This window comes from Vombatus ursinus, unplaced genomic scaffold (assembly GCF_900497805.2).
Source record: "Vombatus ursinus unplaced genomic scaffold, bare-nosed wombat genome assembly UNPS02014779.1, whole genome shotgun sequence".
In the NCBI taxonomy this organism is placed as follows: domain Eukaryota; kingdom Metazoa; phylum Chordata; class Mammalia; order Diprotodontia; family Vombatidae; genus Vombatus; species Vombatus ursinus.
The window spans coordinates 41,994,861-42,022,349 of NW_020954557.1; the positions used below are offsets into that span (position 1 = coordinate 41,994,861).

Consider the following 27,489-nt stretch of genomic DNA (forward strand, 5'->3'; position numbering starts at 1 on the left):
GAGATTCTATGATTTCTTTCCTCTTCACCTCTAATCTAGGCTGATCTGGTAAGTATTAGTAACTAGCATGAATTTGTGTCACTTAGGTATCCAACCTGGATTCCTTGATTGAACACCCACAAGAGGTATTCCCAAACATTTCATTCACTGTTTCCCAGTCCCTTTACTGTAGGTAAGCCAACAGGATTGTCTCATTTCCGTGTCGATGTTTATTACAAGTGTGACGTTAAATTGAGAGCTCTGACAAAAACTAAATTCAGTTCAGCAACTTTTGTTATGTCTACTATATACAAAAGGCTGCGTGCTAGGCCCTGGGAGTACAGAGGTGCAAGATAACTGTCCTTTTCCTCTAAGAGTTCACCTTCTAAGAGGGGCAAATGGATGAATGAAAAGGCATTTATTAAATGCTTACTATTTGCTGGATACTAAACCAAACTAGGAATATAAATATAAAAGTAGAAAATTCTCTGCCCTCTAGCGGCTTACATCTAAAGTGGGGTAGGGTTGGAGACAGCACTTATAGGTAAAGTGGTAGCCAGAGTGTTTTGGTGAGTAGAATGATGGGTCAGTTATTGTTTTGATTAGTGTTGGTAGAAAGTAGTGTGGGTCTGAAAATAACTGAGGTAAAAGCATGAATCTGAGACCTCCTAAATTTTAGGATCTCTTAATCAGGATAGCGTGACATAGGATTTCTTAGTCCAAGTCAGGAGGTACAAAACCCCTCTTTGCCTTGATCAGGCAAAAGATGATAGAAGTAGAGGAGAGATAAGACAGAGAGCTCTGAGAAGATTTGAGGAGTGAGAAATCCCTTTTAGCTGAGGCAAGGACCCTTGGTGAAGGTGGCACTTGGGCCAAACCTGGAGTGAAAAGTGGGGTTTCAATAAGTAGAGATGAAGAAGAAGGGATGTATTTTAAGTATGAGCAGAGGCAGAAGAGTTTGGGATGAAACTGAGAAACAACTAATAGTATACTTTGGCAGGAAGTATGTAACAAAGGAAGAAGCAGTATAAAATAATGCTGGAAAAGATAATTTAAGCCTAAGGAAAGCGTTTAAGATAATTTAAAGCTAAGAAAACCCTTAAATTCCAGGCTGAAGTCAAAGAAGAGGAGGCTAATGGGTGATTTGATTACTGTCTTCAAGCATAATAAGAATTTTGTTATTGGAGAAAGTGCTGACAAGTTGGCTTGTAAACCAGCGCTGAAGCAGTGAACTTAAAACTCTAGAGAGCTGCTGTCAGCAGGCGTTTATATTGAGCATGGTTCAATAGGTGCTAAGGAAGGTTTACAGATGAATAAAATGAGACTTGCCCTTAATGAATTTACAATCTACTAGAGGAAGTTAAGATCTAAATGAATATGATACAAATTAGAATAAATTGTATATGTTGGCAGTAGGAAAAAACTTAAGTGAGATAATAGTTATAAAATTCTTTGAAAACTTTAAAGCACTGTGCGGATACTAGTTAATATCATTATTATTATGCCAGGGTAAACAAAGCACTGAAAGGGATACCTTTGGAGATAATTTCAAAATTATTTACCTTTAATTATTTATTACTTTGTTTGCTTTGAGGCAGAGGACAGGGTTAGGATTGCTAATTTAACTTTTTTTTCTATTAAATTTGGACATTAAATAAAACAACAATACTCTGGAATCTTTTTTCCCCTTAGGGTCATAGTTTATGAACATTATAGTAGCCATTGTCAAAAGCTCCTTTGAATGCCGTGGACCCTGAATTTTAGGATACAGTCTGTTTGGTATTTGAACATTGACATTTACGTGATTTGTTGCTAAGGTAATGCTGTGGTAAATTTTTAATGCCAATAAGAATCACATCTGGAAATGTTCAAATTCTCACAAAGGAGATATATAGCGTGCTGCTCAGTAGACCATTTGGAGGAACAAAAGTTGTTATGCATTACCTGTTTCAGTGTTGACTTCTTTATGCCACCTTCAGGATCATTTTCAAAACTGTATAATTTTTCTGTAAAACCTAATTTAAAGGAAATCATTTAACATTCGCTACCACTCATTGATTTTATCATTCATATTTTAGACATAGAAAGCAAATAAGTGTTTTATTGAAGGCTATCACTGCCAAGTGCTGTGGAAGATAGAAGAGAAATATCAACTAAAATCCCTTTTAGTGAGTCTGGTTAGAGAGACAGAATTTGAATTTAGGGAATAATTGGAGAACAGTCAAGTACAAAATGATATATAGTCTATACTATATGTGTTCTGAAAATGTGGAAATAAATGAATCCTGGAGTAGAGGGGCAAAGTTTCAGGTGTTTTAAGCGAGGGAAAAAACACAAACCCCACAAACTCACATTTATATAGAACTGAGTTTTCCAAGTGTCTGTCTCACAGTGACTCTGAATTACTTCATTGCAAAAATTATCTTTACAGATGAAACTAAGGCTGAGACAAGTTGAGTGATTTTGCCCACAATCACACAAGTGGTGGGGCCAGGATTCAATGAAACCTAGGTCTCCAGACTCCAAGTTTGGTATTTTTCCCACTACGCCATGCTGCTTTTCAAATAACAATTATTTATATCATAGAATAGGTTTATAAAGCTCTTTTCTCACAAAAACCATGAGAGATATAGGTAGTATGCATTTCTTTTGTTTCATTTAACAGATGAGAAAACTGAGAGTTCAGAAAGCTTATGATTGCTTTTGATCACACAGCTAATAAATATATGACGTAAAACATGAATTTAGATTTGATTTCAAGCTCACTGTTTTTTTTACATGACCCTGTACTGAGCATGCCATATAGAAGGACATTAAAAAGACCACCCTTCCTGGAATGAAGAGTTTGTGTTGAAGAGTGAAAAATAAGGGTGGGCAGATAAGAATAGGTCGGGTTTTAGGAGTTTTGAAAGCCAAATAGGGCTTCTTAATCTAGAGTCAGCAAATTTCAGAGGGTTTGTGAACTTAGATGGGAAAAAATGGCCTTTTTTCCCCACTAATCTCTAACAGAAACCTAACAGGTCCTTCATTTATTTAAAAATATTATCCTAAGCAGTCTCTAGGCTTTACCAGTCTACAAAGGGATCCATGATAAAACAGATTTAAGACCCCCTGATTTTAATTCTTAAGGAAAAAGAACATTATTATAGATTTCTGAGAAGAGTGGCAGAATGAAAATTATATTTGAGAGAGATATGGAGCAAATTCTGAAATTTCTATACTAGTTAATTTGACAAATTAAATGCAGTGGGAGAGCTCTTTGAAAACATAAAATTTATTTATACATCTTTATCTATGTTTGGATACTTTTTAGAAAAGATGGTTCAAGACCATTTTGACACAACATAGAAAAATCTTCCATGAAAAGTTGTCACCTCATGAACTTTGGAGTTTGAAGTATTAGACCTCTGATCTGACTTTTTTTTTCCCCCCAGGCTCCTGTTCTTGTTCAGTAGGCAATGGTGAATTGTGCCATTCTGCAGTAGACCCAATAGCAGATACCAGTCCGGGTGAAACCCTAACTCCTTCCTTGGGGACAGGTAAATTAGGCTAAGGATTTCCAGAGGAGATAGTTTCATATTGTTATGATTCAAAGTAACTATATAAAATTTCTGTTGGTATTAGCAAAAGAAAGTTTCTAGTAGGGGCAGCTAGGTGGTGCAGTGGATAGAGCACCAGCCCTGGATTCAGGAAGACCTGAGTTCAAATCCGGCTTCAGACACATAACACTTACTAGCCATGTGACCCTGGGCAAGTCACGTAATCCCATTGCCTAACTAAAACAAAACAAAAAAAAAGTTTCTAAATTCGGTTTTTCAGATATGAATGAGAAAAAAAAAATCTTACTAGGATAATCAGAAGGCATTAAAAAAAACCCCTAAATGTATGAAGTAGATTTATTCTTTTTATCAGTGGTAAGAATCTTCTGTATATGTCTACTCTCTCTACTAATGCAAATCAGCATCTAGTCCATAATCTTAAAGAGTAGTTTGGGGATCTTTATGGTTAAATTAATTTCCCATGGTCAAACAGCTTTAGTGCCAGTGCAATGGGTAGAGCACTGGTCTTGGAATCAGACTCATTATCATGAGTTCAAATCTGGCCTCATTCCCTAATTGATAAATGGTGTCAAAGAATATGAACAGGCAGTTTTCCAATGAAGAAATCAAAACAATTTATAGCCATATAAAAATGCTCTAAATCATTGTTGATTAGAGAAATGTAAATTAAAGCAACCTTGAGGTATCATTTTACACTTATCAGATTGGCTAAAATGATAGAAAAGTGACAGATGTTGGAGGGAATGTGGAAAAATTGGGAACAATTCCTTGTTGTTGGATCTGTGAGCCAATCCAGCTATTTTGGAGAGCAACCTTGAATTATGCCCAAAGAATTATTAAACTGCCTATATCCTTTGACCCAGCAATACCACTATTAGGTCTGTTTGTTTCCTATGATGATTAGGGAAAAAGGAAAAGAACTTACATGTTTTAAAATATTGGGGCAGCTAGGTGGTGCAGTAGAGATCGAGCACCAATCCTGGAGTCAGGAGGACCTGAGTTCAAGTCTGGCCTCAGACACATAACACATACTAAGCGGTATGACCCTGGGCAAGTCACTTAACCCCGATTGCCCTCGCTAAAATGTATATGTGTGTGTGTGTGTGTGTGTGTGTATATATATATGTATGTGTGTGTGTGTGTGTATGTATGTATATATGTACACACACACATATACACACACATATATATACACATACACAGACACGTATATATATACATATATGTATATATATTTATTTATAGCAGCTCTCTTTGTGGTGTCAAAGAACTGGAAATTGCAGGGATGCCCATCAGTTGGGGAATGGCTAAACAAGTTGTGGTATATATGTTTGTGATAGAATACTACTTTGCTATAAGAAATGATGAGCTCAGTGATTTTAGAAAAACATGGAAAGATTTGCATGAAATAATGAAGAGTGAAATGAGCAGAACCAAGAAAACATTGTATACGGTTACAGCGATATTATTTTAAGAACAACCTTGACATACCAAGTCATTCTGAATATTATAAATAGCCAAATTAATTACAGAGGTCCTATGAAGAAAGATTCTATGTCCATCCAGAGAAAGAACTGACATATACTAACTTTGTTGTATATTTAAAAAGAATAGCAAGTTGTACCTAATAGATCTGCGGTGCAATCCTTTTTTTTCCTATTCTACTTTGTTATGGAAATACTTGTTTTATTTCTTAAGTTTAGAAATTTTTTTAAAAATTAAAAAACAAAAATAAATCTGGCCTCATACACTGTGTGACCCTGGGCAAGTCACATAACCTTGTTTGCCTCAGTTTCCTCATCTGTAATGAGCGGGAGAAGTAAATGGCTAATCACTCCAGTATCTTTGCCAAGAAAACCCCAAAATGGGTCATGGAGAGTCAGACACGACTGAAACAAATAAACAACAACTTCCTGATCCCAAAGCTGACTCTCTATCCACTATGCTACAATGGAGCTTGTATGGAATTTTTATCAGATCACTAATCATACATTTTATATATATATATATTTGTTTTTTTGTCTTAAAAAGATAAGTTGTTGATGGCTTTTTTAAACATCACCATGTGCTCAGTATCCCTGCGCCTCAACTCTAAGAGCCATCATTTCACTTAAACAAATAATGTTTATTAAAGGCAAAAGAGAGGAGGGAAAAAAACAGCATAACAGATCAATACTTCAAAAAATCTGAAAATATGTGCAACATTCAACAATTGCAGATCTCCTGCCCCTGCCAAGGGATGGTATCTTCTCATATCTCTTCTTTTAAGCTATGTTTGTTCTTTATAATTTTATAACATTAACTTTTGATTTTTTTTTGTAGTAGTTATCTTCATTCGCATCGCTGTAGTCATTGTGTATATTGTTTTCTTGGCTCTGCTTACTTCATTTTGTATCACTTCATATGTTTCAAGTCACATTCATCATTTCTTACAGCACAGTAATATTCCATTACATTAAAGTATCACTGCTTTGAAAATAAATAAAAATGTGGTCAAAAGATATGAATGAACAAGAATTGAAAACTATTCCCTAAAAGCCTTTCCCCAATCGTTTACAATTCTTTGCTGCTCCAAAAAAGTATTATTACAAATATTTTGGTGTATATGGGAACTTTCCTCTTTTTAGTGACCTCCTTGGAGTTTAAGCCCAGTAATGGAATCTTTGGGTCAAAGAGTATAGACATTTTAGCACTTTATTTACATAATTCCAAAATGATTTCCAAAATGGTTATACTGATTCATAGCTCCACCAACAATGTACTAATGTGCCTATCTTTTCACAACCCTTCCAACACTAACTATTCCTAACTTTTGCCATCTTTGCTTATTTGTAGGGAATGAGATAAAACCTTATGGTTTTGATTTGCATTTCTCTTGTTGGTAATTGGGAACATCTGGTCATACAATTATTAATAACTTTAATGTTTCTTTTTGAGAACTAATAGTTCTTTTGAGAACTGTTAGTTCATATCTTTAGGCTGAATTTTTACTTTCAAAATTGTTCCTATTAGAATAATCCTAGTACCAAATACAGTTTTGATTTGTGTATTAGAAAAGAAGGGCTTATTTTTTAGCTATCTAGATTTAAAGCTGGAAGGGACCTTAGAGATCATAACATCCAGTTCCCTCATTTTACTGATATGGGAAATAAGGCCCAGTGAAGTTAACTCTCTTGCCCAGGACTATACAACTATTGTCTGACACAGGATTTGAACCTAGGTCTACATGATTCTGAGTCTATCTACTGTATCGTGCTACCTCAGAAGACTAATTACTATTTATTATCATGCTTAATGATCTATTTCTCTTTTCCTATCCCTTCCGCCCCCAAAAAAATGCAAAATGTGGACCTTTAATAACCTGCTAAATTGCCTTGAATTCATTAGTTAATTTTTTTAATATCTGCCGTATAACAAGTATTGCACAGAAGAAATATTCTCTTTCCTTTCACTTCAAACTAAAAACCAAGGCATTTTTGTCCCAAGGATCATTTTTTAAAGTTGTTTTGACTTAGAAGGTAAATGGGAGCTATTTCGTAGATTTTTATTATGTACATGACTTTTTAAAAATATTTTTGCCATCTAAGCTGAATGTTGTTAAAAGGACTGACTTCTTTGCCTTAGAGATTAAAACTCAGCCATGAATTTATCGCATGTCCCTATTTCAGATTATTTAAAGTCATTGAATTGGTATGTATATGTGTTTTGAATAAGTTTTCTGCTCCATATGCTGACTTAAACATGATTTGGGCAAAGGATCCAAAAAAAGTGTTCTGTACACATGAAACAGATGTACAATTGTAAAAAAAAATTTTACATGTAAAATATTCCATATGTTCTCATGCTGAGGTATTTTTTCCTCTCTTTTCTGCTGCCACCTGCTGGTATAGACTGAAAATTTAATACTACTCATCTTTCCAAAGGGCTAAACATACACACATACATGTGCGCGCACACAGGCACACACCACCCTCTTTTTTAAGACTTTGGGATTATATTCATTAACGTTTTATGCCAAGGACCTCTTGCATCTGTCTGAACAAGGGACCAACCTTTTCTGCAGCCATTCTCTTTTTTACAATCCCTAAAGCAGTTTAATTTGACGTTCTTCCACATAAACGGGTCCTTTATGTGTATGAGGTAGATAATGTTCTCAGAACATCATCTGAGTTTCCTGCTTGCCTCTTTTTTGCCTCCAGGGCCTGGTCTTTAATAATTTCTCCTTCACTGGTAACCTCTTCTCCCAGAGTCCTGGTGATCTGCACTGTTGTTATGTGGAAAACTCTTTGCAACTTTTACAGCATTACCTAAGTATGAACTGCTGTTTTTGTTGTGTTCAATACTGACCTCAAACCTATGGGGTTTTGTCATTGTTGGTGCTTCCGTTTTAAGGGTGGATCCTAGCTCCCTAGGCTGTAGTAGATGGTTACCACGGGTTGCTGTATCAGAAAATTCATCAACTGGTGGTCATCTCTCTCCAGAATCTTTTATCAAATATTATTGCTCTCACCACGTGAGGATTGACCTTTAGTGTCACACTATGTTAGTATAAAAATCTGTTTTGTGAAAATTTCTTCCTTTAACTACCATAGAGTAGCATTTAGACAGCAAAAGTTGATGATTTACTGGTGAGGGTAAGCTCTAGTTAACCTGAGCTAACAGAAATGTGGTTGTCATCATTTTTTCATTTGGTGCCTCAATTCTTCAGACAAATTTAAAAATCTTTAATGCAGTTTGTCAGTTGAATTTTGATTGAACAAAATTTATAAAGCACTCAATGTATATACTGTTGATGATTGTAATTTATATTAATTTTATAGCAGCCAAACTGAGTAGTATAAAGCCTTTCTCAAGAAAGCTTTCATACTTCTCAGTTTGGCTGCTATAAAATTATGGTCTTGGACCATACAAAAAACGTGTGTGTGTGTGTGTGTATAAAACATTACATTAATTAAGAGTGAAATTTAGGAATCCTCAATTTGAGGTCTACTTTTTTTTTTAATGATCTTAGAATTATACTGTTAAATAGTAGTATAAGTAAGGCAAGTATTTTATAACTTTTCAGATGTGATTTGTTGGGAGGAAGTAAGGAATCTGTTCTTGCTTTGCAATATAAAGGAAAGAATCTTCTACGGGGCTCTTATAACATAACCCATTGTGACTCTGGGTTGTATGTGTACATGTGACAGTTTGCTTGGCCATTAAACAAGTTTAAATACCTTTAAAAAGCTCTAATTATAAATTATTCTTAATGTTTTCTAGGTGAGCATTGTGTGAGTCAGTGTAATTCTCAGAGCTGCATATTAGCTCAGGAAGAAGAACAACTTCTGCAGATTGGAGACAAACAACTGGCTAGACATGTGTTGCTGTGTTTACTGCTTATTGTCGGCTTGCTTGCTGTAAATATTACTTTTATTTGAGGCCCTTTCCCTTAAGTGCTTTGTAAAAATTGCATTAATGGTAATAAGCCCTCTAGAATCCTAAATCTCTAATTTCTTTAAAAGGGGGAAAAAAAAATTAGTATCTCATTTTACACTGTTATTGTCCTATTTCTGAAAAAAAATATTTTTATCTTGCTTGGATAATTATTTATCCATTTACCTTGAACCTAGAATTTGAAAAAAATCTGAATTTTTCTATTAATCATTCTTCGTCATAGGTAAAAATTAACCATTTTTAAGAGCTACTAATTTCTAATCATTAGCTGACCTTAATGGATAGACTCCACTACTCCTTTTCAAGAGCTCTTCTCAGCGTAGGTACTTTTCTGAGATACAGACATGGCAATGAATAGAATGAACATAGAGGAATCTTTTTAACACTTTTAAAGCCTCATTTTATGTAAAATGGTAGCAACTGGTACCATTCTGCTTGCCATTTAAGCATAATCAGAAAAGATCAAGGAGTACTGCTACAGATTTGATAATCTGATTTTTGCATCATGAAGTGCTAATTTTAAAAATCTGTCCTATTTTACATCAGGCAGCAGTATTAATGTCTTATATAAACCTCTCTAATATAGATTATGTCTTCCCCTTCAGAATTAATTAGAATAGACATCTATATAAATGACATCTCTCAGAAGAATGTGTCAACCTCTTTCTAGAAAGACAAAGTTTATATGTTCTCATAGTGGTTTGCCCTTTAGTTTTCCTTTTCAGGCATTAAGTAGATTTAGATTTAAGGCATTTGTTTAATTGTTATTGTATTCTGGTAGATAAGATACATAGCTTTCTTTATTTGAAAATATTTTTTATTATTTCTTTGTAGAATCTTTCCAGTTGTTTATGGTGGCTATTCAACCAGGAACCTGGAAGACTGTATGTTGAATTACAATTTTTTTGTGCTGTATTCAATTTTGGACAGGTATTTACCAGGAATTTCAAAGGAACTTCTGTGTGTATGTGGGTGTGCACACATGTGTGTGTGCCTGCATGTGTGTGTGTTCTGTTTGATCAGCTGTGCTATATATGTCTGTGAGAGATATGCCTGTCTTCAAATAGAAAAATGTATTATTATATTGACTGAAGTTACCAGGTTGCGTTCTGAATATTTCAACCAGATATATTGAATTCATCTTCTTTTTTAATTTTGAAAGCAAGAATGGTCATGGAAATAGAGGCAAGGAACCTTATGATCTATTTGAACTTTATTAGATTAGCTTTGGCAAATAAAAGGTCTTTTATAGGTACACATAAAATAAAGAAAATTATTTAATAGTATCCTTAATAATTCCTGAGCAGAAAAGTTCTAAATACATATTTAGGCTTTAACAGCTTAAAATCACACCAAGACTTGGGGAGACTCTGTATATAGTATATATTTGTTAAATGTTACTTTAAAATTTATTGAGAATTTATTACATCTTCAGTATTTCAGGGAGCCATGATTTTATTGATGTGAGTACTCCCTTCTTAAGTACACATTCCAGCTCCTTTCTCTGCTTTAGCAGACAATTTCCATAAATTGTTATGTTAGAAAAATTAATCATCTTTGGCCAGCTTGGTCATGAGCCTTTTTGAACTTAGCCAGGGTTGTCTTTATTTAAGAGACATGAAGTCCATCACTATACTCATACTTGAAGTTTAGGTAAACCTACAAGAGCTTGTATCCTATTATTACAGCCTTCAAGAACAAAGAGATAACAAAATAGAAATTTTAATCAATAAGCATTTATTACTGGAGAAATTAACATATACTCTGATTTAATACTTTTAAACATCATGTTCTTTTTTATTTATTTGATTTAACATTCTATGCAACCTGTAGTCATTAGGAAAACCCTTTTTGGAACCCATCTCATATTTCATGAAAAGTTTGAGAGGGAAGCTGTATTTTCAGGCTGATGCTTTGAAGGAGGAACCTAATAAGAGTGAGGTTCAAGGAGAAGTGGAACTTAGCCAACAAGCATTTATTATGCTCCTACTGTGTGCCAGGCACTGAGAATACAAAGACAAAATGAAACAATGCCTCTCAAGGACCTTATGGTCTACCCAAGGAAAGAATGTGGACGTAGAGGGGAAAACATTTTTCAGATAGATATGTATGGGGGTGTGTGTGTGTGTGTGTGTGTGTGTGTGTGTGTGTGTGTGTGTGTGTGTGTGTGTGTGTGAGAATACATATATATATATATAAATATATGTGCATATACTATAGGTGTATATATAATATATACATATATGTATGTATATTATGCACACACACGCATACACACTTATTTTACAAAGTAAATATAAGGTAAAAAGAAGTTAGGGGATGCCTTCCAGATACTGTGCATGAAGAACAGCAAGAAGACCAGTTTGGCTGGACTGTAGAATTAGTGAAGGTGAGTAATGTTTCATAAACATGCAAAAAGAGAGGTTGGATAAGTCAGAGATACATGGTATTATTTTACTGTTTTATTTGAGATCATTTTAAGATGTAATTAGTATAGTGATATACTTCAAGGCTCAATATAAATTATTTTTTTGCTTTCCTTTTGTTTTGGATTATCTTATTTCCACTGTCCATTAGTCTGAATAAGCAAGAGTTGTCTATAAAACAGTTTCTACCCCACATAAAGTTTACATAACTTATAGTTTGCACTACATGGGAATGTTCCATATGTTTTAGTTGTTGGTAGCACCATTTTCTGTGTACTGGCTTTTATACCAGCATGCATATAATTCTGAAAATGTGTTGTGATGGCATATATTATTTAGGTGAAACATGAATTCCTGGATAAATGCACAATATTACATAATAGAGGTGCAAGGTAGGGATCAGGTCCATGAAAAAGTAAAAATTTCCATGATTCCAAAAGCCAGACTTTGATTTGAAACAATTACTTCTACTACGTCTGTGTCCACCACCACCACCACCCGCCCCCCGCCCGGTAGCACGGGCTCTAAGGTTGAGGTAAAAACTACTGAATATTTTGCCGGTTCTATCTGACTCAGCTTGTTCATCAGTCTCTGCTCCCCAGTACAGAGAAGAGTAACAAGAGCCTAAAGTCTCTTCCTATTGGGAAGAATTTCCTAGAGGAATGACACAAAGACTGTTAACCAAATTGGCAAGACCAGGTACCTAGAACAAGCAGGCAGCAAAGTGTTCTTGTTTCAGGGCCTAGAACTTTAAAGACTGCCTTTTTGGTTACTTTTTAAGTGTTGTTTTTTGATGACTGGAGTGAATGTCAGTGGCTTGGTTTAACTTTTTTTTTTTTTGCTTGAAATTTTATTTCTAGCTTCTAAATATGTAACATGTCTATATGTTTTTTTTTCTACAGGGTTTTATTTCCTTTGGAATCTTTGGATTAGACAAACATTTTATCATTCTGCCCTTCAAAAGACGGTAAACTCAATTTATTTTAGTAAACTTAATGGTAAATGGTAAAGATATTCCCTTAAGATATTGTTTTTAGGCCCCTAACACCTACTGGCAGAAACTGATTATCATGGTAACAATATCATCTGCTGCTTCATATATTTGTAGTAAATAACCACAGATAAAGTACTGAAGAAACCATTGTAAATCCAGTAGTATTATTTCCATTTTAAAAAGAACTACTGGATATTGTTTAAAAAAAAAAACTATTACTGAATTAGAAATGCAGTTTTAAAATATGCTTAAAGATACATTCTTAAGGTAGCAAAGAGGTTTTATCTCATCTGTCATAGCTATTTCTATAGCATATCTCTTCCTCGACAAGAGCAGTTTAGATTCTTACACATTTGGCTTTTTTCCTCAAGAAAAAAACTCATTCTGCTTTTCTAAATTTTTGATTCTACCATTTTCTACAAAGATTGCTAAAGTATCAACTTTTTAGTTATGGACACTTTTCTACAAATACTATAAGCATTGAGTTTAGATCATGTTTTTGTTTGGAAGTTAATAAATTGGAATCTCCCATTATGGGGAGATTTCCCCATAGTAAAATTAGTAAAAAGTAGAAATGTTAAGAGCTCCCCTTACCAAGGCACTACATAATCAAGACTCTGGGCATACTATAGACTTCACAGTTGCTTCAGAGCAGCAACTTTAATCAGTCAGCAAGTGTTCATTAAGCGTTCATTCCTTGTCAGGCACTGTGTTAGGTGCTGAGGACACAAAGAAAGACAAAATTATGGTCTCTACCCTTGTGCGACTCACATTGTAATGGGGGAGACAACACGCAGAAGAAATGTACATACAAGATACATATAGCATAAGTGGAGGGTAATCTGATCTCAAAGAGCGGGCACAAGGAGTGGGAAGGGAGGCTCCTTGCAGAAGGTGAGATTGGAGCCAAGTAATACAGGAAGCCAGAAAAGCCATGATCAGGTTTTAAGATCTAGCATTAGGTTCTTAGTCCCCATTTAGTCTTTTTTTCCCCTCAATTACATGCAAACAAAATTTTTTAACATTAATTTTTTTAGATTTTGAGTTCCAAATTCTCTTCCTGCTTTCCTTCCTCCCCCCGTCCTTGAGAGGGCAAGCTGGCTTGACCTGCAGTATGTGGTCTGTGCTGCCCTCCAGGCCCAACCACTACTCCAGGGGGACAGACTTTCCTGCTGACCTCCCAAGTTCTCTTGGGCTGTGAAATGTTTCACCGAGCCTTTTGTTGGTTCTGCCACTCCAAAATTTGGTTTGAAGGTGTTATTTTAGACTTTTTTGGAGGGCAGTTTGGAAGAGTTCAGCTGAGTTCTTCTTTGCTCTACCATCTTGCCTCCTCCTGCAATGACATCTCCATTTAGTATTAACTAAAGAACAGTCAGGGTGGTCCTATGATGTAGAAATGGAATAATAAACTAGTCATTGAACTTTAGTCGTTAACAAGAGATTTAGTCGTCTGTTCATTATCAGTCAGATTAAAGAATAAATAGACCACGAATTTGGAATAACTTGCACACAGTAGTTCTACATTCAGGATACACAGGAAATCTGCCTATTGCATAAAAATGCTGAAGTAAAATCTTTGCTCTCTGTAAAGACTATTTTTAAAATATCCCAAGGAGAGTGGAGTTTGACAAATCACAAATATGCCCAATTTGTCTTATGAACTTAAGGAATAAAATGTCAATGTGATCAGATTTATCATTGCTTCTGGCTTCAGAATGATGTGGATATGGCAGGTAGGTGACAACCGCTATTGAACAAGCATGTTTTAATGGGGAAATAGGTCCCCTGTGTGGCGTTTTCTGTCTTTCGTTACATGCAGTCTCTTCTTCAATTTTGATTTTCAGATTTGAATTCCTGTGGAATAATAAAGAAACAGCAGAAAATGGATTATCACCTGTTCCTGAGGAGATCAGAATGACCTGTCAACAGTTTGTTCATTATCATCGTGATCTCTGTGTCCGAAGCATTGTCAAGGAAAGAAGGTGGGCAAATGCCTATACGGAGATCCCTGTTAACTAGAATGTTAAATGTTGGACACACCTTTCAGATTAAATAATACCATTGACTTGTGCATGTTAACTAAAAATGTCACGGGCCAGTGCACATGAGAGATGGATTAGTCCTTAAACAAAATCTCTGTAACCTACCTAGACCATCTTTATTTGGATAGTTTTGAAAAGCTGCTGACTTTGGTTTTTCACATAAAGTAGATCTGAGAACCAAGACATAAGGATATTAGAATTGAGAGACCATTAGTTATTATTGCTTTTCAGAAAAGTTTAAAGACTTTGAATTTAGAAACAATTTTTTTTCATATTCTCCTGTTGATGTGACTTTTTATTGAAAAAAGATTTTCAAAACTATGACAGTCTCAGCACCTCCAGTCCTAGTTTTTAGTCTATGGTATCTAAATAATATCCATGGAAACCAATTAATTGATCTTAGCCTCTGATATTGAAATATAAAGGATAAATACGTTGCTGTGAACATTTTTTAAATTATATAATGGGGAAAGTGAAAAAGCAGATAATCAAAGAACAGTATTACAGACCACATGACAGTTTTCCTTTGAGAGAGGTAGATATCTAGACTGGCAAAATCATTTAAAAATAACACTTATGAATAGTTTCCTTCAGCAATTCAACAGGTTGAGAAAATTGGTTTTGTGAAATTTTTAGAAGAAAATTTCATTTGACACCTTCATACAAGTTCTGAAGCACAAAGGGAGCCATCGTGCTGTCGCCGCTTTTTAGGACTGCTGAGCCTATATGGCAAACCCTCTCTGTTCCACTGTACCCTTTCCAGGGTACATGCCTCGTTATTTAGTAGTGACCTTTGTCCAGTTGTAAGGGTACCTGAGGTGTCATTGCACAGTCATCAGCAGACATATGTTTTATTGAATGAGTGTCAGGAATCTTACTAGATTTTAATTGCATATTTAAAATTGACAATAAGAATGGATGTTCAACCACATGTTGTTTGGGGCATTAGTCTCCTGTTGAACTGCTTGATATTTTGTTTACAAATTAAGGTGTATTACATCTTATGTACCTGAAATAACATTTTTGTGTTAATTGTGATGTTACTTGAGAAAATGCATATTAAATGCATATTAGCCTTTTGTGATTTTTGTACGACTTCTTAGTCTACTCATGTAATTAAATGTATTCTTTTTCGTTACCTGCTTTCCTCATCTCACCTTGAGCCTTGATTGCTGCCTCCTTTTTTGCTCTGTAACAGTTCTGTTGCTTGACTGATGCTTTTATTGAGTGTATTTCATGTCCATTACGTGCTTCTATTAAAATTTACAGGTTCATTTGGTTCTTTTCCTCTTGTTGCCATACACTTTATTTGTTTGCTGAGACATGAGGAACCATGCATTTGTATTAGGAATGCATTTGAAATAATCAAAAGTGTCATACCAAGTACATTTTTTTCATCTCATTATTTTAGTAAGACAAGTTTTAAGAGTCTGATTAAATATATTACCTGAGAAGCAATTCTTGATTTACTATAGTTTACAGCATTAATTAAAACATTTGGTATTTTTATAATTGGACAAATTTTATTTAAACTTTATGTAGTGTAGTAGTCTTTAACAAAGCTATTACAAAAGTTGGTGCTATTGTATGATGATTTAAACACACAATTATAGTATGTCACTTTTGTGTATAGCTTTCTGTGTATTAAGTTTTAACTATTTTCATGAACATAATTATCATATTTTAAATGATTTTTACAGTTTAACAAACCATTAATATCCAAAATGGTTTCTTTTCTACCATACTTTTTTACATACCAACTATCATGCTGTCTTTCCTTGTTTTCCCATTTTTTCTTGCCTGTCCCCTGTTATGCAGTGCTGATAGCAGATTTACAGAACCTATGGGTGAATCATTCCTTTAACATACAGGTGTGGTGCAAAGACTTCTACTGGAACTTTCTGTGGCTGTGACCTGGTGAACTGGCTAATTGAAGTTGGCCTTGCCTCTGACCGTGGTGAAGCAGTGCTGTATGGAGACAGGCTGGTACAAGGAGGAGTTGTCCAGCACATTACCAATGAATATGAGTTTCGGGATGAATGTTTGTTTTACCGATTTCTTCAGGACAGTCCCACAGAAAGTCCTCCAGGCACTAATTCAGGTGCATCCTCACAGGAGAGACAGGTAGAAATTGAGCACTCATCCCCTACCTCACTTTCCCCTGAAACCTAAAATATGGGGATATAAAACACAGAAGGAATCTTTATCAAACTGAAGAACAATTTCCCCCTACTATATCATTATTATTAGAGAGCTCCTATTGAATATAATAATCATCAGTTTGGACAGAAATTGTTAATGATTGATTTGCATGTAATTATTTCATATAATTTTAATAACCAAATAAGCCACTACTCTAAATTGCTGAATTTTGCAGTTGGATATTGAGCAGTAAATGAATCTCATGATTATGTATACTTTGCACTGACCAATTGCACTTCATGGAAAAACTTTGAAAATCATTTTATTAAGAGGCCTTCCTAATTCTTCATTTCTCCACCACCACACAGTTTCTTGACAAGTGGTGCTCATTCAAACTGGCAACACAATGAATTTATGTTTTTAAAGTACACTTATTCTTGCTTTTCCATCAAAAAGTAGGGGTAATCTCCACAAATCCATAACAGAAGTTAAAATATAGTCTAGTCTCTAACTTCTGTTGTGCATGTTATGATTAGAGTAGTTTAACCTACATCACACCAACAAAATTGCTACCATAATTGTTGATTGATATATATACACATATATGTATATGTATGTATATGTATATGTGTGTGTGTGTGTATATGTATACATATATACATATATGTAACTTTGCACATCCCAGCTCAGAAAATTTTTGCACATCTCATGTGAACCACTGTTTAGAGAAATTAAGAGAGGAAAGAAGTGGTTCATGTCAACAATTATTTATCATGTGTCTCTTACGTGCCATGCACATTGCCATGCACTGGGGATACAAAGATAAAAATGAAAGTTTTTTACATATTTCAAACTATTTTTGAAGCCAAATCTAATATGCTGCTATAAATTTTAGAATTTAATTTTTGGCATGCTGATTTCTAAGCATCTACAAGTTTAAGTTATTCATGCTGTGTGCAGTTATAAAATATTATTCCTGGCTTGAAATTGGTGGAAAGATGGAGAGAAAAAGGTGATCATGTTACCTTTGAGTTACTTGATGTTTAGTGTGCTTTATTTATTTCATAAGTTTTAACAGTCACTTTTTAAAAGTGTCTAGAATATATTGTGCCCGTATTGTCTTGCTTTTTAAGCCCTGTTTACTAACAGACCCTTAATGCTAAATATTTAGCCCCTCTGCTGATTTAACTTAAAATGTTTAGTTTCTTTATATTTAATTGCATCTAACTTCCACATGAATGATACAGTTCTATTTTCTACTTGGATCCTTTTTTTTTTTTAAGGTGAATAGGACTTTTAAATCTGTATGTTTAAAAAAAATAGGAAAACTCTAGTGTATTTAATAAGAGTAAATCTAAACACTTTGCTATGACATTTGTTTTAAATTATGTTTTGGGGGTAGAGCAGTTTGTTTTACCAATTAGAGTCACCTTGGCAAGGAAACTTTAGTTTTTTACATCCTAATTGTGACTGTCCTAATGCTCTGGAGTTTATCTTGATTTTAAGCTTAAATATAACTTATGCCAGGAACAACTGATTTATAACTGCAGTATTTGAGATGCTAACTTACGTGCTTGGTAAGCATCTCAAATTTAGATTAAGAATCAGTTGTTTTATCTTTGTACAAGTTACTGCATACATTTTCTTAAAGGGAAGCAGAAAACTGCATCTTTTAGCACAGAAAGTACTGACAGAAAACTGTTGATCATTGTGATCTGCAAGTTTGGTTAACAGAGTACTTTTGTTATGTTAAAATATTTTTAGAATTAAGGATATGCCAGTTTTATCAAATGAAAATATCTTTGTACCAGTGACCTCAATAATATAGCAAGTTTCTCAATAAAATAGCTCTTTTAATTTGTGTTGCAGAAAATGTTTTTCTTGTAATTCTTTGACTTATTTGAATAGTGCAAAAAACACATAAGAGGTCTTTTCTGTCATTCCTTAACACCAATCTTATTTTCATTCCTTCAAATTTTTCTCTTCTTAAATAGTACTATATGATTTCTGCAGTGTTAGGTGCACTATAGGCATTGTATAAGTGCTGGATGAATGAATCTGGGAACCTGTAATTTTCACTTGTCTGTGTCCCCTTTTCTCCACTCAAGCAGCCATCACCTGTGTTCTGGCCCTCATCACCTCTCATCTGGACTATTACAGTAACCTCCTAATTTCTGCCTCAAGCCTCTTCCTGATCTAGTCCATCCTCCACAGAGCCTCCAAAATGGTCTCTTGAATCTCACATCTGATTTGATGATTTGTGAGCATTTGTTCTGCACAATAGGCATGTAACTTTATGCTCTAGCATAAAGAGAAGCAGAGAAAAAGGTTTCTTTGGGGTATTTGTTTCAGCTTGTCCCACTGAAACATCTCAGTATTAGTACTACATGCTTGGAATGATTATTAATGTAGCAGCCATTTAGTTTGTCTACTTTAAAAACCAAATTCTATGTCAGAGTACTAGGTGGCACCACAGTTGCACGGAGGACTGGGCGTAGAGTGAGGAAAACCTGAGTTCAAATTCATTCTCAGACACTAAGCTGTGTGACCTTGCACAAATCACTCAACCTCTGTTTACCTTAGTTTCCTCATCTGTAAAATGGTGATAATAGCATCTGCGTCCCAGGGTAGGATGAAGATCAAATAAAATTGTATTTTTAAAGCACTTAATATAGTGCCTGGCATATAATAGGTGGTATCTATGTAAATATTGGCTATTATTATAATATGAGGAATTCTGAAAAGTGATCTTAAAACCAGACTATTAATTATACATCAACTACCTCTAGAAATTTTAATCTAATTTTTTAAAAGGTAAAATATCTTACTAAATAGAAGACAACTTTAACTAGGGACAATTTCATTAACTCCTTCCTTCTGTATTCCCACCCCACTCCTTCTTATAGATGAGGAAACCAAGGCTATATAAAGGTTAAATGATTTGCATAATGTCACCTAGTAGTGGGCATAACTAGAGTTAAAACCTGCATCTACCAGTCCAGTGTTCTTTACAATGCTCATGTTGCCAATAATTTATTCAAAAATCCTACTTGTATTAAAACTTTTAAGAACTTGTATTAGAACTTGATAGAAATATAGAATACACTGTTTTATGTTCATTATAGATTACACTAGTAACTCAAACAGTAAAAAACAGATTACTAAAGAAGACATACCTTGCACAACTATGACCAAAGAAAGAATTCTTAACTAATAATGTATAGAGGTGATTAGAGAACATTAAAGCTGAAAAGCTTTTGCATGGGAAAAAAAGTCAATGTAGTAGAATTAAAAGAAAGGAGTTAATTGGTAAAAAATCTTTGCAGCAAATGCCTCTGATAAAAATTTGATATCCAAGATAGGTAAGGAATATATACACACGAGCCTTGTCAAAGAATATGAGCAGTTTTGAAAAAAGGAAGCATAAGCTATCAACAACCACATGAAAGGATGCTCCAGATTACTCATAATAAATACAAATTGAAGCAACTCTGAGATTTCACTTCATGTCAATGAGATTGCCAAAAGACTTCACAAGACAAAAATGATAGCTGTTGAGTTGTGGGAAGGCAGGCACATTAATGCACTGTTGGAGCTATGAAACAGTCCATCCATTCTATTTTTTCTTTTGGCTAGGCAGTGGGATTAAGTGACTTGCCCAGGGTCACACAGCTAGTAAGTGTTGTGTCTGAGGTTGGATTTGAACTCAAGTCCTCCTGAATTCAGGGCTGGTGCTCTATCCACTGTGCCACCCAGCTGCCCCCTAGTCCATTCATTCTAGAAAGCAATTTGAAGTCAGACTGAGAAAGTCAAATGTACATGGGCCATTTGATCTAGCAATACCATTACTAGGCATACTACTCTAAGAAGGTCAAACAGAGTAAAAAGGTTCCATATATACAAACATGTACTTTTTAATAGCATAGAACTAGAAGGAAAGTGGCTACTCTGACTCCGGAAGAAATGAGTGAACGTACAGTAGTGTATGAACATAATGGAACATTTTTGTGTCTTAAGAATGAAGATTTTAAAAAAAAGTAAAAGAATGAAGATTCAATGAAACTCTGGGTTAGAGCTGTATGAACTAATATTGAAGTATGCAGAATCAGAAAAATTTTCACAATGACTATGGTAATGTAAAGAAAAATAATGCTGAAGACTGAAGAAGTCTGAGAAATGCAGTGACCAATCCTACTTCAGAGGGCTTGGGGGAACACAGGTGTGGGATGTAGTCTACACTTTCAAACGTGGCCAAGGTGTTTTGCTCATTCCTCACAAAGGAAACTTGGAGGAGGAGGGGAGGAGTCATTGGGAAATGATAGTGATACTAAATAGAAAAGCATCAATGAAATACCTAAAAATGCATGTGTGACAGGACCACTTTCTACAGGAGTTGCCGCTCCCCTGGCAACATGGCTTAGGCTAGTTCTTCCCTGAAAGGTGACAGAATGTGTCCTCCAGATTTGAGTGAGCCAAAGGCCTTAGGCTCAAGCTGTATACACCTCACTTGACATAGCTTTCTGACCATACTGATGTTTCCTAGTCACAAAAAAGGCCCACCCAAATGTGGAGTTCACATTTGGCAGATATCCCAAGATTGCAGGAGTCTTCACATGTTGCCGAGATGTAATTCCATATGGAGATATGGGGGCCTGGTTTACCCAAGCCAAGTGCTGCAGTATCCTTGTTTGAGTATCCCTTTTATGCTGTGGCTAAGAAGAAACCCTTTTGTTAACTGCTGAATGACCTATAGGTGCCTCATTTTGTATTAACGTTGAATCTCAACTAATAGGGTATCAGGCTGAGTCAGGCTTTCCTGGCTTATAATATGTAGTTGGATGGGCAGTTCATCAAGCTAATCCATGAGTAAATATAACTTGGATAGACACTGCAGATGGAAAATAAACTGGGCCCATTGGGGATCAGGGTGGATCACATTTGAAAAACTATAATGCTTTCCATGATTACGATCTGCTCTATAACATAAAATTATCCAGGTAATAATACTAGAAGGCCGTGAAACACAGGAACACCGTGCTCTTCGGAGGATGTAAAAAAACATCCATGGTAGATGATAAGTAGTTTTCAACAACTTGCCAACAATATGTTAAAAGTAGTGTGACAGTCTTCATTGAGAATACTGGTAACTAGAAAAGGAGGTGGGCAATGTCATGTAGCAATAATAAATGGCCATCCTGAATACTACGCTGGTATTTGTGAAATATTAAAAATAACCAGAGGAAGGTCCTGAGTGCCTAGATCCTTTATGGAGGACCAACAGAAATATAAAACGAATAGCACTAAATAAAAAGGCATGGAGTGCACTCAGCACCACTGGAGGGAGTACTCACACTTATATACCATCATTATTATCAATAATAATTACATATAATGCTTTATAGTTAAAGTGATTTTGTTGTATACATTTTCTCATTTAAATGCAACAATCCTGTAGTAGTATGGTATTATTTTAATTGACAGCAAAGTTTATTATAAATTACTGTAATTCATGAAATGGAGATAAGATTTTTTAAAATACTAAAGGGAAAGAGCTAAAACCTGTAGGTTTAGGTATAAGCTACCAAATGGACTAAATAAAAGGTATCAGTTCTGGTGCATGGCAATAGTAGTGAAAGATTTTGGAAATATAAAACATATACCATAGCAAGGCCTTGTTTAACAAATATAAGGAATTTAAGTTCCAACTAAGAAGTTTTGGGTAAAATACACATTAATGTCGTAAAAGATATGAGAAAAATACATAATAGTGGCACCCCTTGCTGGGGAAGATGTGTAACTGCCAAACTGTCTAGGAGATATTTTTGCATTGATATATATTATAAAATCAAATGGGCAACTATATGGCACAGTGGATAGAACACTGGACTTGGAATCAGGAAGACTTATCTTTCCGAGTTCAGATCTGGCCTCAGATACTTACTAGCTAGGGGTTACTAGTGTGACCCTGGGAAAATCACTTAATCCTGTTTCCCCCAGTTCCTCATCTGTAAAACGAGATGGAGAAAGAATTAGCAAACCACTTCACTATCTTTGCCAAGAAAATTCCAAATAGGGATATGAAGAGTTGTACATTACAGTAACAACTAAAAAACAACAGAATCACGTTTCCATAGAAAAAGGTTCAACTAGACAAAGACAATTTTTGACAAGGAAGATCTTTGACATGTTATTTTATCTCAGTTTCCTCTACTTTTCAAATGTAAAATGTGGGGTATGAACTAAGATTCCAGGACTTAAGAAGAAACCTTAAGAAATTACCTAATCCAGGGGTTCTTAACTTTTTTTTGAATCATAGACTACTTGTACAATCTGGTGAAGTCTATAGACCCCTTCTCAAAATACTGTTTTTGTTTTTTTAATATTTTATTTTTTCCCCTGAATTACATGTAAAAATAATTTTTAACATTTGGGTTTTTTTAAGTTTTGAGTTCCAAATTCTATCCCTCTCCTCCTCCCCTTCCTCCTATCTGAGATGGTAAGCAATCTGATATGGGCTATACATGTGCAACCATGTAAAACATTTCCATAGTACTCATTTTGAGGAAGGAAAGGAAAAAAGGAAAAGAGGACAAGCGTCATTGTGTATTCAGATACCATCAGTTTTTTCTCTGGAGGTTAGCATTTTTCATCATGAGTCTTTTGGAATTGTCTTGGATCATTGTATTGTTGAGAAGAGCTAAGATCATTCACTGTTGATCATCATACAATATTTCTGTTACTGTGTACAGTGTTCTCCTGGTTCTTCTCATTTCACTCTGCACCAGTTCATGTTATACCACAACTTACTCAGCCATTCCACAATTGATGGGCATCCCCTCAATTTCCAATTCTTAGCCACCACAAAAAGAGCTGTTATAAATATTTTTGTACAAATGGGTCCTTTTCCTTTTTTTTTTAAATCTCTTTGGGATACAGACCTAGTAGTGGTATATTTTGATTGCCCTTTGGGCATAGTTCCAAATTGCTCTCCAGAATGGTTGGATCAGTCCACAACTCCACCAACAGTGCCTTAGTGTCCCAATTTTCCTACTTTCCCTCCAATATCTATCACTTACCGTTTTTGTCACATTAGCCAATCTTATAGGTGTGAGATGGTACCTCAAAGTTGTTTTAATTTGCATTTCTCTAATCAGTAGTGATTTAGAGAATTTTTTCATATGACTATATGATTGATTTCTTTGTCTGAAAACTGCCTGTTTATATCCTTTGACCATTTATCAATTGAGGAATGACTTCTATTCTTATAAATTCGACTCCGTTCTCTAGAATACTGTCTTTTAAATGCATAAAATAAAATACAGAGGATTACAAAGGAAACCAATTATACTGAAATACATTTACCAAAATGTTTAAAGAAACAAGTTCCTGGATTTTAGGTTCCTAACTCGTGATCAATGGACCTTATACTTTAGATAAGGAATCTGAACTCTAGACAGGTGAAGTGACTTGCCTAAATCACGCAGATAATAAAACAGAAAAGCCAGACTTTAAATCCAGATGTCTTGCTTCTAGCACTGTGAACTTTTATATATGTTACTAAGTGGTCTCCTAGAATGCCTCCTAGCTCTAAATTCTCTAATTATTTTACAAGTATCTCCCTAATGCTAACTCCAAAGGTCACCCATTATATAAGCAGGCAAACTTGCAAGGCTCAAGCTACACACCCCAATCTGACATGTCTTCAGTCTTAAAAAGGTTTTGGTGCCCTACTTTATTATTTTCACAAGTCAACTTTAATATAGTTAATAGCAACATAAAAAATGAATTATATAAATGCACAAGGGGAAGTAGTATGCCTCATCTGGATTGATAGATTTCACTAAGAAATTACACAGAGAAAGCACTATGATGAGAGATTGCATTTTGGTGAAAATAAAATTGAACCTAAGAGTTGAGACCTAGGTTCAAATCCTGACTGCCACTAACCTAACATTAAACAAGTCACTGCCTCTTTAAGCCCATTCCCAGATGTGCTGCTTCTAGCACTGTGAACTTTTCTGTATATTACTAAGTGATCCCCTAGGATACTTCCTAGCTTTAAATTCTCTAAATGTTTTATAGATGTTTCCCCTATAAAATGAGGGGTTTGGGCCAGATGTGTCTGAGGCCTTTACCAACCACAAATTCTAAGTTCATATGGTAAAGGGAGCATCAGCTTAGTACGAGAATGGCAAATTTACAATTTTACAGTTACAAAATTTACAAATTTACAATTACAAATATAATATCAATAATCTGTACTTAAAGCAACCACACAATAAACAGCGTATTTTTTTTAAACACTTGACCTACATAGGCCAAACCTGGTAATCTGAATGTATTGTATCCTTACTTCTATGGGTCAGTTATTCCTTCAGTGTAGGGACTCCCTCGATCAGTGCAGAACAGAATCCCCTCCCAACTCCAAACCTTCTCATTCTATATGACTCTTGTTCATATTTGTTCATAAATCGTCCATAAAGGACTCCACTCAACATTCTTGAGACCTTTGTTCTTTTAGTTTCTCAAGGATCAACGTGCATTAGATGTGCAATGTACTTTTCTCTTTTTTTTTTTTGTAGGCAAGGGGGTTAAATGACTTGCCCAAGGTCACACAGCTAGTAAGTATCAAGTGTTTGAGGCCACATTTGAACTCAGGTCCTCCTGACTTCAGGGCCAGTGCTCTATCTACTGTGCCACCTAGCTGCTCCTGCAATGTACTTTTAACCTTGATAGGGATAGAAAAAGGGATCAAACTTGTAATTTCACTGATACAGAGAACTCCTAGGAGAAGAAATTCCTTATACCAGTGCAGGCTGGCACCTCCCCAGAAACAGATTTAAACACTACCTGCTTGAAATATATGCCCAAACACTTAATTTTCTGCTTTTACTAATCTTTTCCCCCTCGTCTGAATGAATACGAGAGAGTGAAAGAACATTAGACAAAAAAAATATCTAAGGCCTAGATTTCTCCATCTTTTTGCTCCCAGACAAGGTTTCCTCCTACAGAATGAAATAAAGAAAAGAAGAACACAAGTTAACAGAGGCAGGAAAGGCAAGTACAAAGTTTGGAAGTACATAGATGCTGGGAATGCAGATACTCAGCTGAAACTAATTTAATAAGGCTCAGATATCTTTTTTTTCCCCCAAAATATACTAGAAAATCAACTGTAAGAATTCACTGGTTAGTCACAGTCTTACAAACAGCACATTTGTGCTGCATAAAGTGCTTTGGCAGAATAAATACATTGAAATCAAGCAGAAGAGCAATATGCAAATCTTTAAAAAGTTTCTTATTATGGGGCATGGTGGCACATGCCTGTGAACCCTACAGATGGAGAGGCTGAGCCTGGTGGGTCACTTGAGCTCAAGAGCTTTGAGCTATAGGAGGCTTAAAGCCAATCAGGTGTCTACACTGTGTGGCACTAAAATGGGGGGCCCTAGGGAGGGCAGGTAAGGATGGGACAGGCTGCGAAAGGGAGGAGCAAACCTAGAGCAGGTCAGAAAGGGATCAGGCTCAAAGCTTCCATGCAAAGCCGCAATGGGATCAAGACCACAAGAGGCCAGTGCACTTCCAGCCTGGGAGAGATACAGAGACCTAATCTCAAAAAAAAAAAAAAAAAGTTCCTGTTCTGTTAATTTCTGTTTAGTCTCAGATGACTCATTTTTTAAAATAATAGTCTGCATCCCTAAAGAACAGTCTGTTTTCTAATTGTAATTGAAAGACATTTTAGGATACTGCATAATAACAGTATTATACATGAATCTGTACTTCATTGTACCTATGTTATGCTTTCACACAGCATTAGAAAATCAGCTTGAAATTAATAATTACTTTGACAGTGACATCATATTCTAATCTGCTACCTTCAAGTAACATTTAAGTGTTCTATGAAATGAGCATATCAGTTAAAATTCATGTAAACCTTACTTTCTTCTCTAGTGTCCCAGAAAAATAATGGCTTGATGGTTTTACTATAATAGTCAAGATTAAATTTCAGTCACCTGAATATAACTGAAGAGTAATAAAGTCTACTGAACTCAGATTTACCAGATTTAATAAGCTTAGGACTGCCTTTGAAGAAGACCTCTGAACGTGGTATGTTCACTAAGAGCCAACTTTTGACTCATAAATTTTCATTTCATTTTTCACACATTGAGAAAAAAGTTTAACAGCTCTGTTCACATCAAGATCCTTATTCTGAAGGACTGATTCCATCTCTTTGAGCATTTCTTTCTCCAGTGTCTTCATCTTTTCCAGCATTTTTCTGCCTCTTTCCTAAAAGAATAATTTTCAAATAAAATATTAATACAGTACAAGATTTCAAAAGATCAACAAATGCATTTATTTAGCCTCTCACTTATCAACCCATTCATGCAAGATGCATTTTAATTTCTAAATAATTTTCATGGGTCTCTCCCACTCCATCATTTGAAGGCAGAAATGATAAAAACAAACAAACAAACAAAAAAACCTTTTAAATTGCTGCCATTCAGACTTACCAAAACAAACAAACAAACAAACAAAAAACAACAAAAAAACAGAAATAGCCCTAGAGGGAAATCTGGGATAGGTTTTTAAGACTATACTTCTTTACCAACATTGGGAAGAAAAGGAAAAAAATTTCTTTCTTTTTTTTGGGGGGGGTGGTTAAGTGACTTGCCCAGGGTCACACAGCTAGTAAGGGTCAAGTATCTGAGGCCAGATTTTAACTCAGTTCCTTCTGATTCCGAGGCCAGAGCTCTATCCACTACGCCACCTAGCTGCCCCAAGAAAATTTCTTAACGCAGCCCTTCAAAGTGTCTGTGGCTTCCCGTTTCTGAAACCATTTAAGTAAAATTTTCTGAAATTAATACAAAATGTTTTTTTTGGTAGACCATACTTAATGAGAAATTGATGCTCAGACA

The 27,489-nt window shown here is 35.2% G+C and overlaps 2 protein-coding genes across 5 annotated transcripts in view; one reads left to right on the forward strand and one right to left on the reverse strand.

The window, feature by feature from the left end:
- GPR155 (G protein-coupled receptor 155) overlaps nucleotides 1–18,441 on the forward strand; it is a 51,009-nt gene extending 32,568 nt beyond the window's left edge. Inside the window, exons 12-17 of the mRNA XM_027865821.1 lie at nucleotides 3,414–3,518; nucleotides 8,802–8,938; nucleotides 9,810–9,905; nucleotides 12,304–12,368; nucleotides 14,240–14,377; nucleotides 16,309–18,441. Of these exons, the coding sequence (XP_027721622.1) occupies nucleotides 3,414–3,518; nucleotides 8,802–8,938; nucleotides 9,810–9,905; nucleotides 12,304–12,368; nucleotides 14,240–14,377; nucleotides 16,309–16,609 (842 nt within the window). The 3' untranslated portion in view covers nucleotides 16,610–18,441. The remainder of the gene's footprint in view (nucleotides 1–3,413; nucleotides 3,519–8,801; nucleotides 8,939–9,809; nucleotides 9,906–12,303; nucleotides 12,369–14,239; nucleotides 14,378–16,308) is intronic.
- The window catches only part of SCRN3 (secernin 3), a 33,284-nt gene continuing 22,312 nt past the window's right edge, over nucleotides 16,518–27,489 (reverse strand). For 3 of the 4 annotated variants that reach the window (XM_027865826.1, XM_027865824.1, XM_027865827.1), the window contains 2 exons: nucleotides 26,633–26,860; nucleotides 16,518–16,605 (listed from right to left, as the gene is read on the reverse strand). In XM_027865826.1, the coding sequence (XP_027721627.1) occupies nucleotides 26,690–26,860 (171 nt within the window). In that variant the 3' untranslated portion in view covers nucleotides 16,518–16,605; nucleotides 26,633–26,689. Of the gene's footprint in view, nucleotides 16,606–26,586; nucleotides 26,861–27,489 lie in introns of all 4 variants that reach the window. The other variant, XM_027865825.1, reaches the window with a different exon arrangement.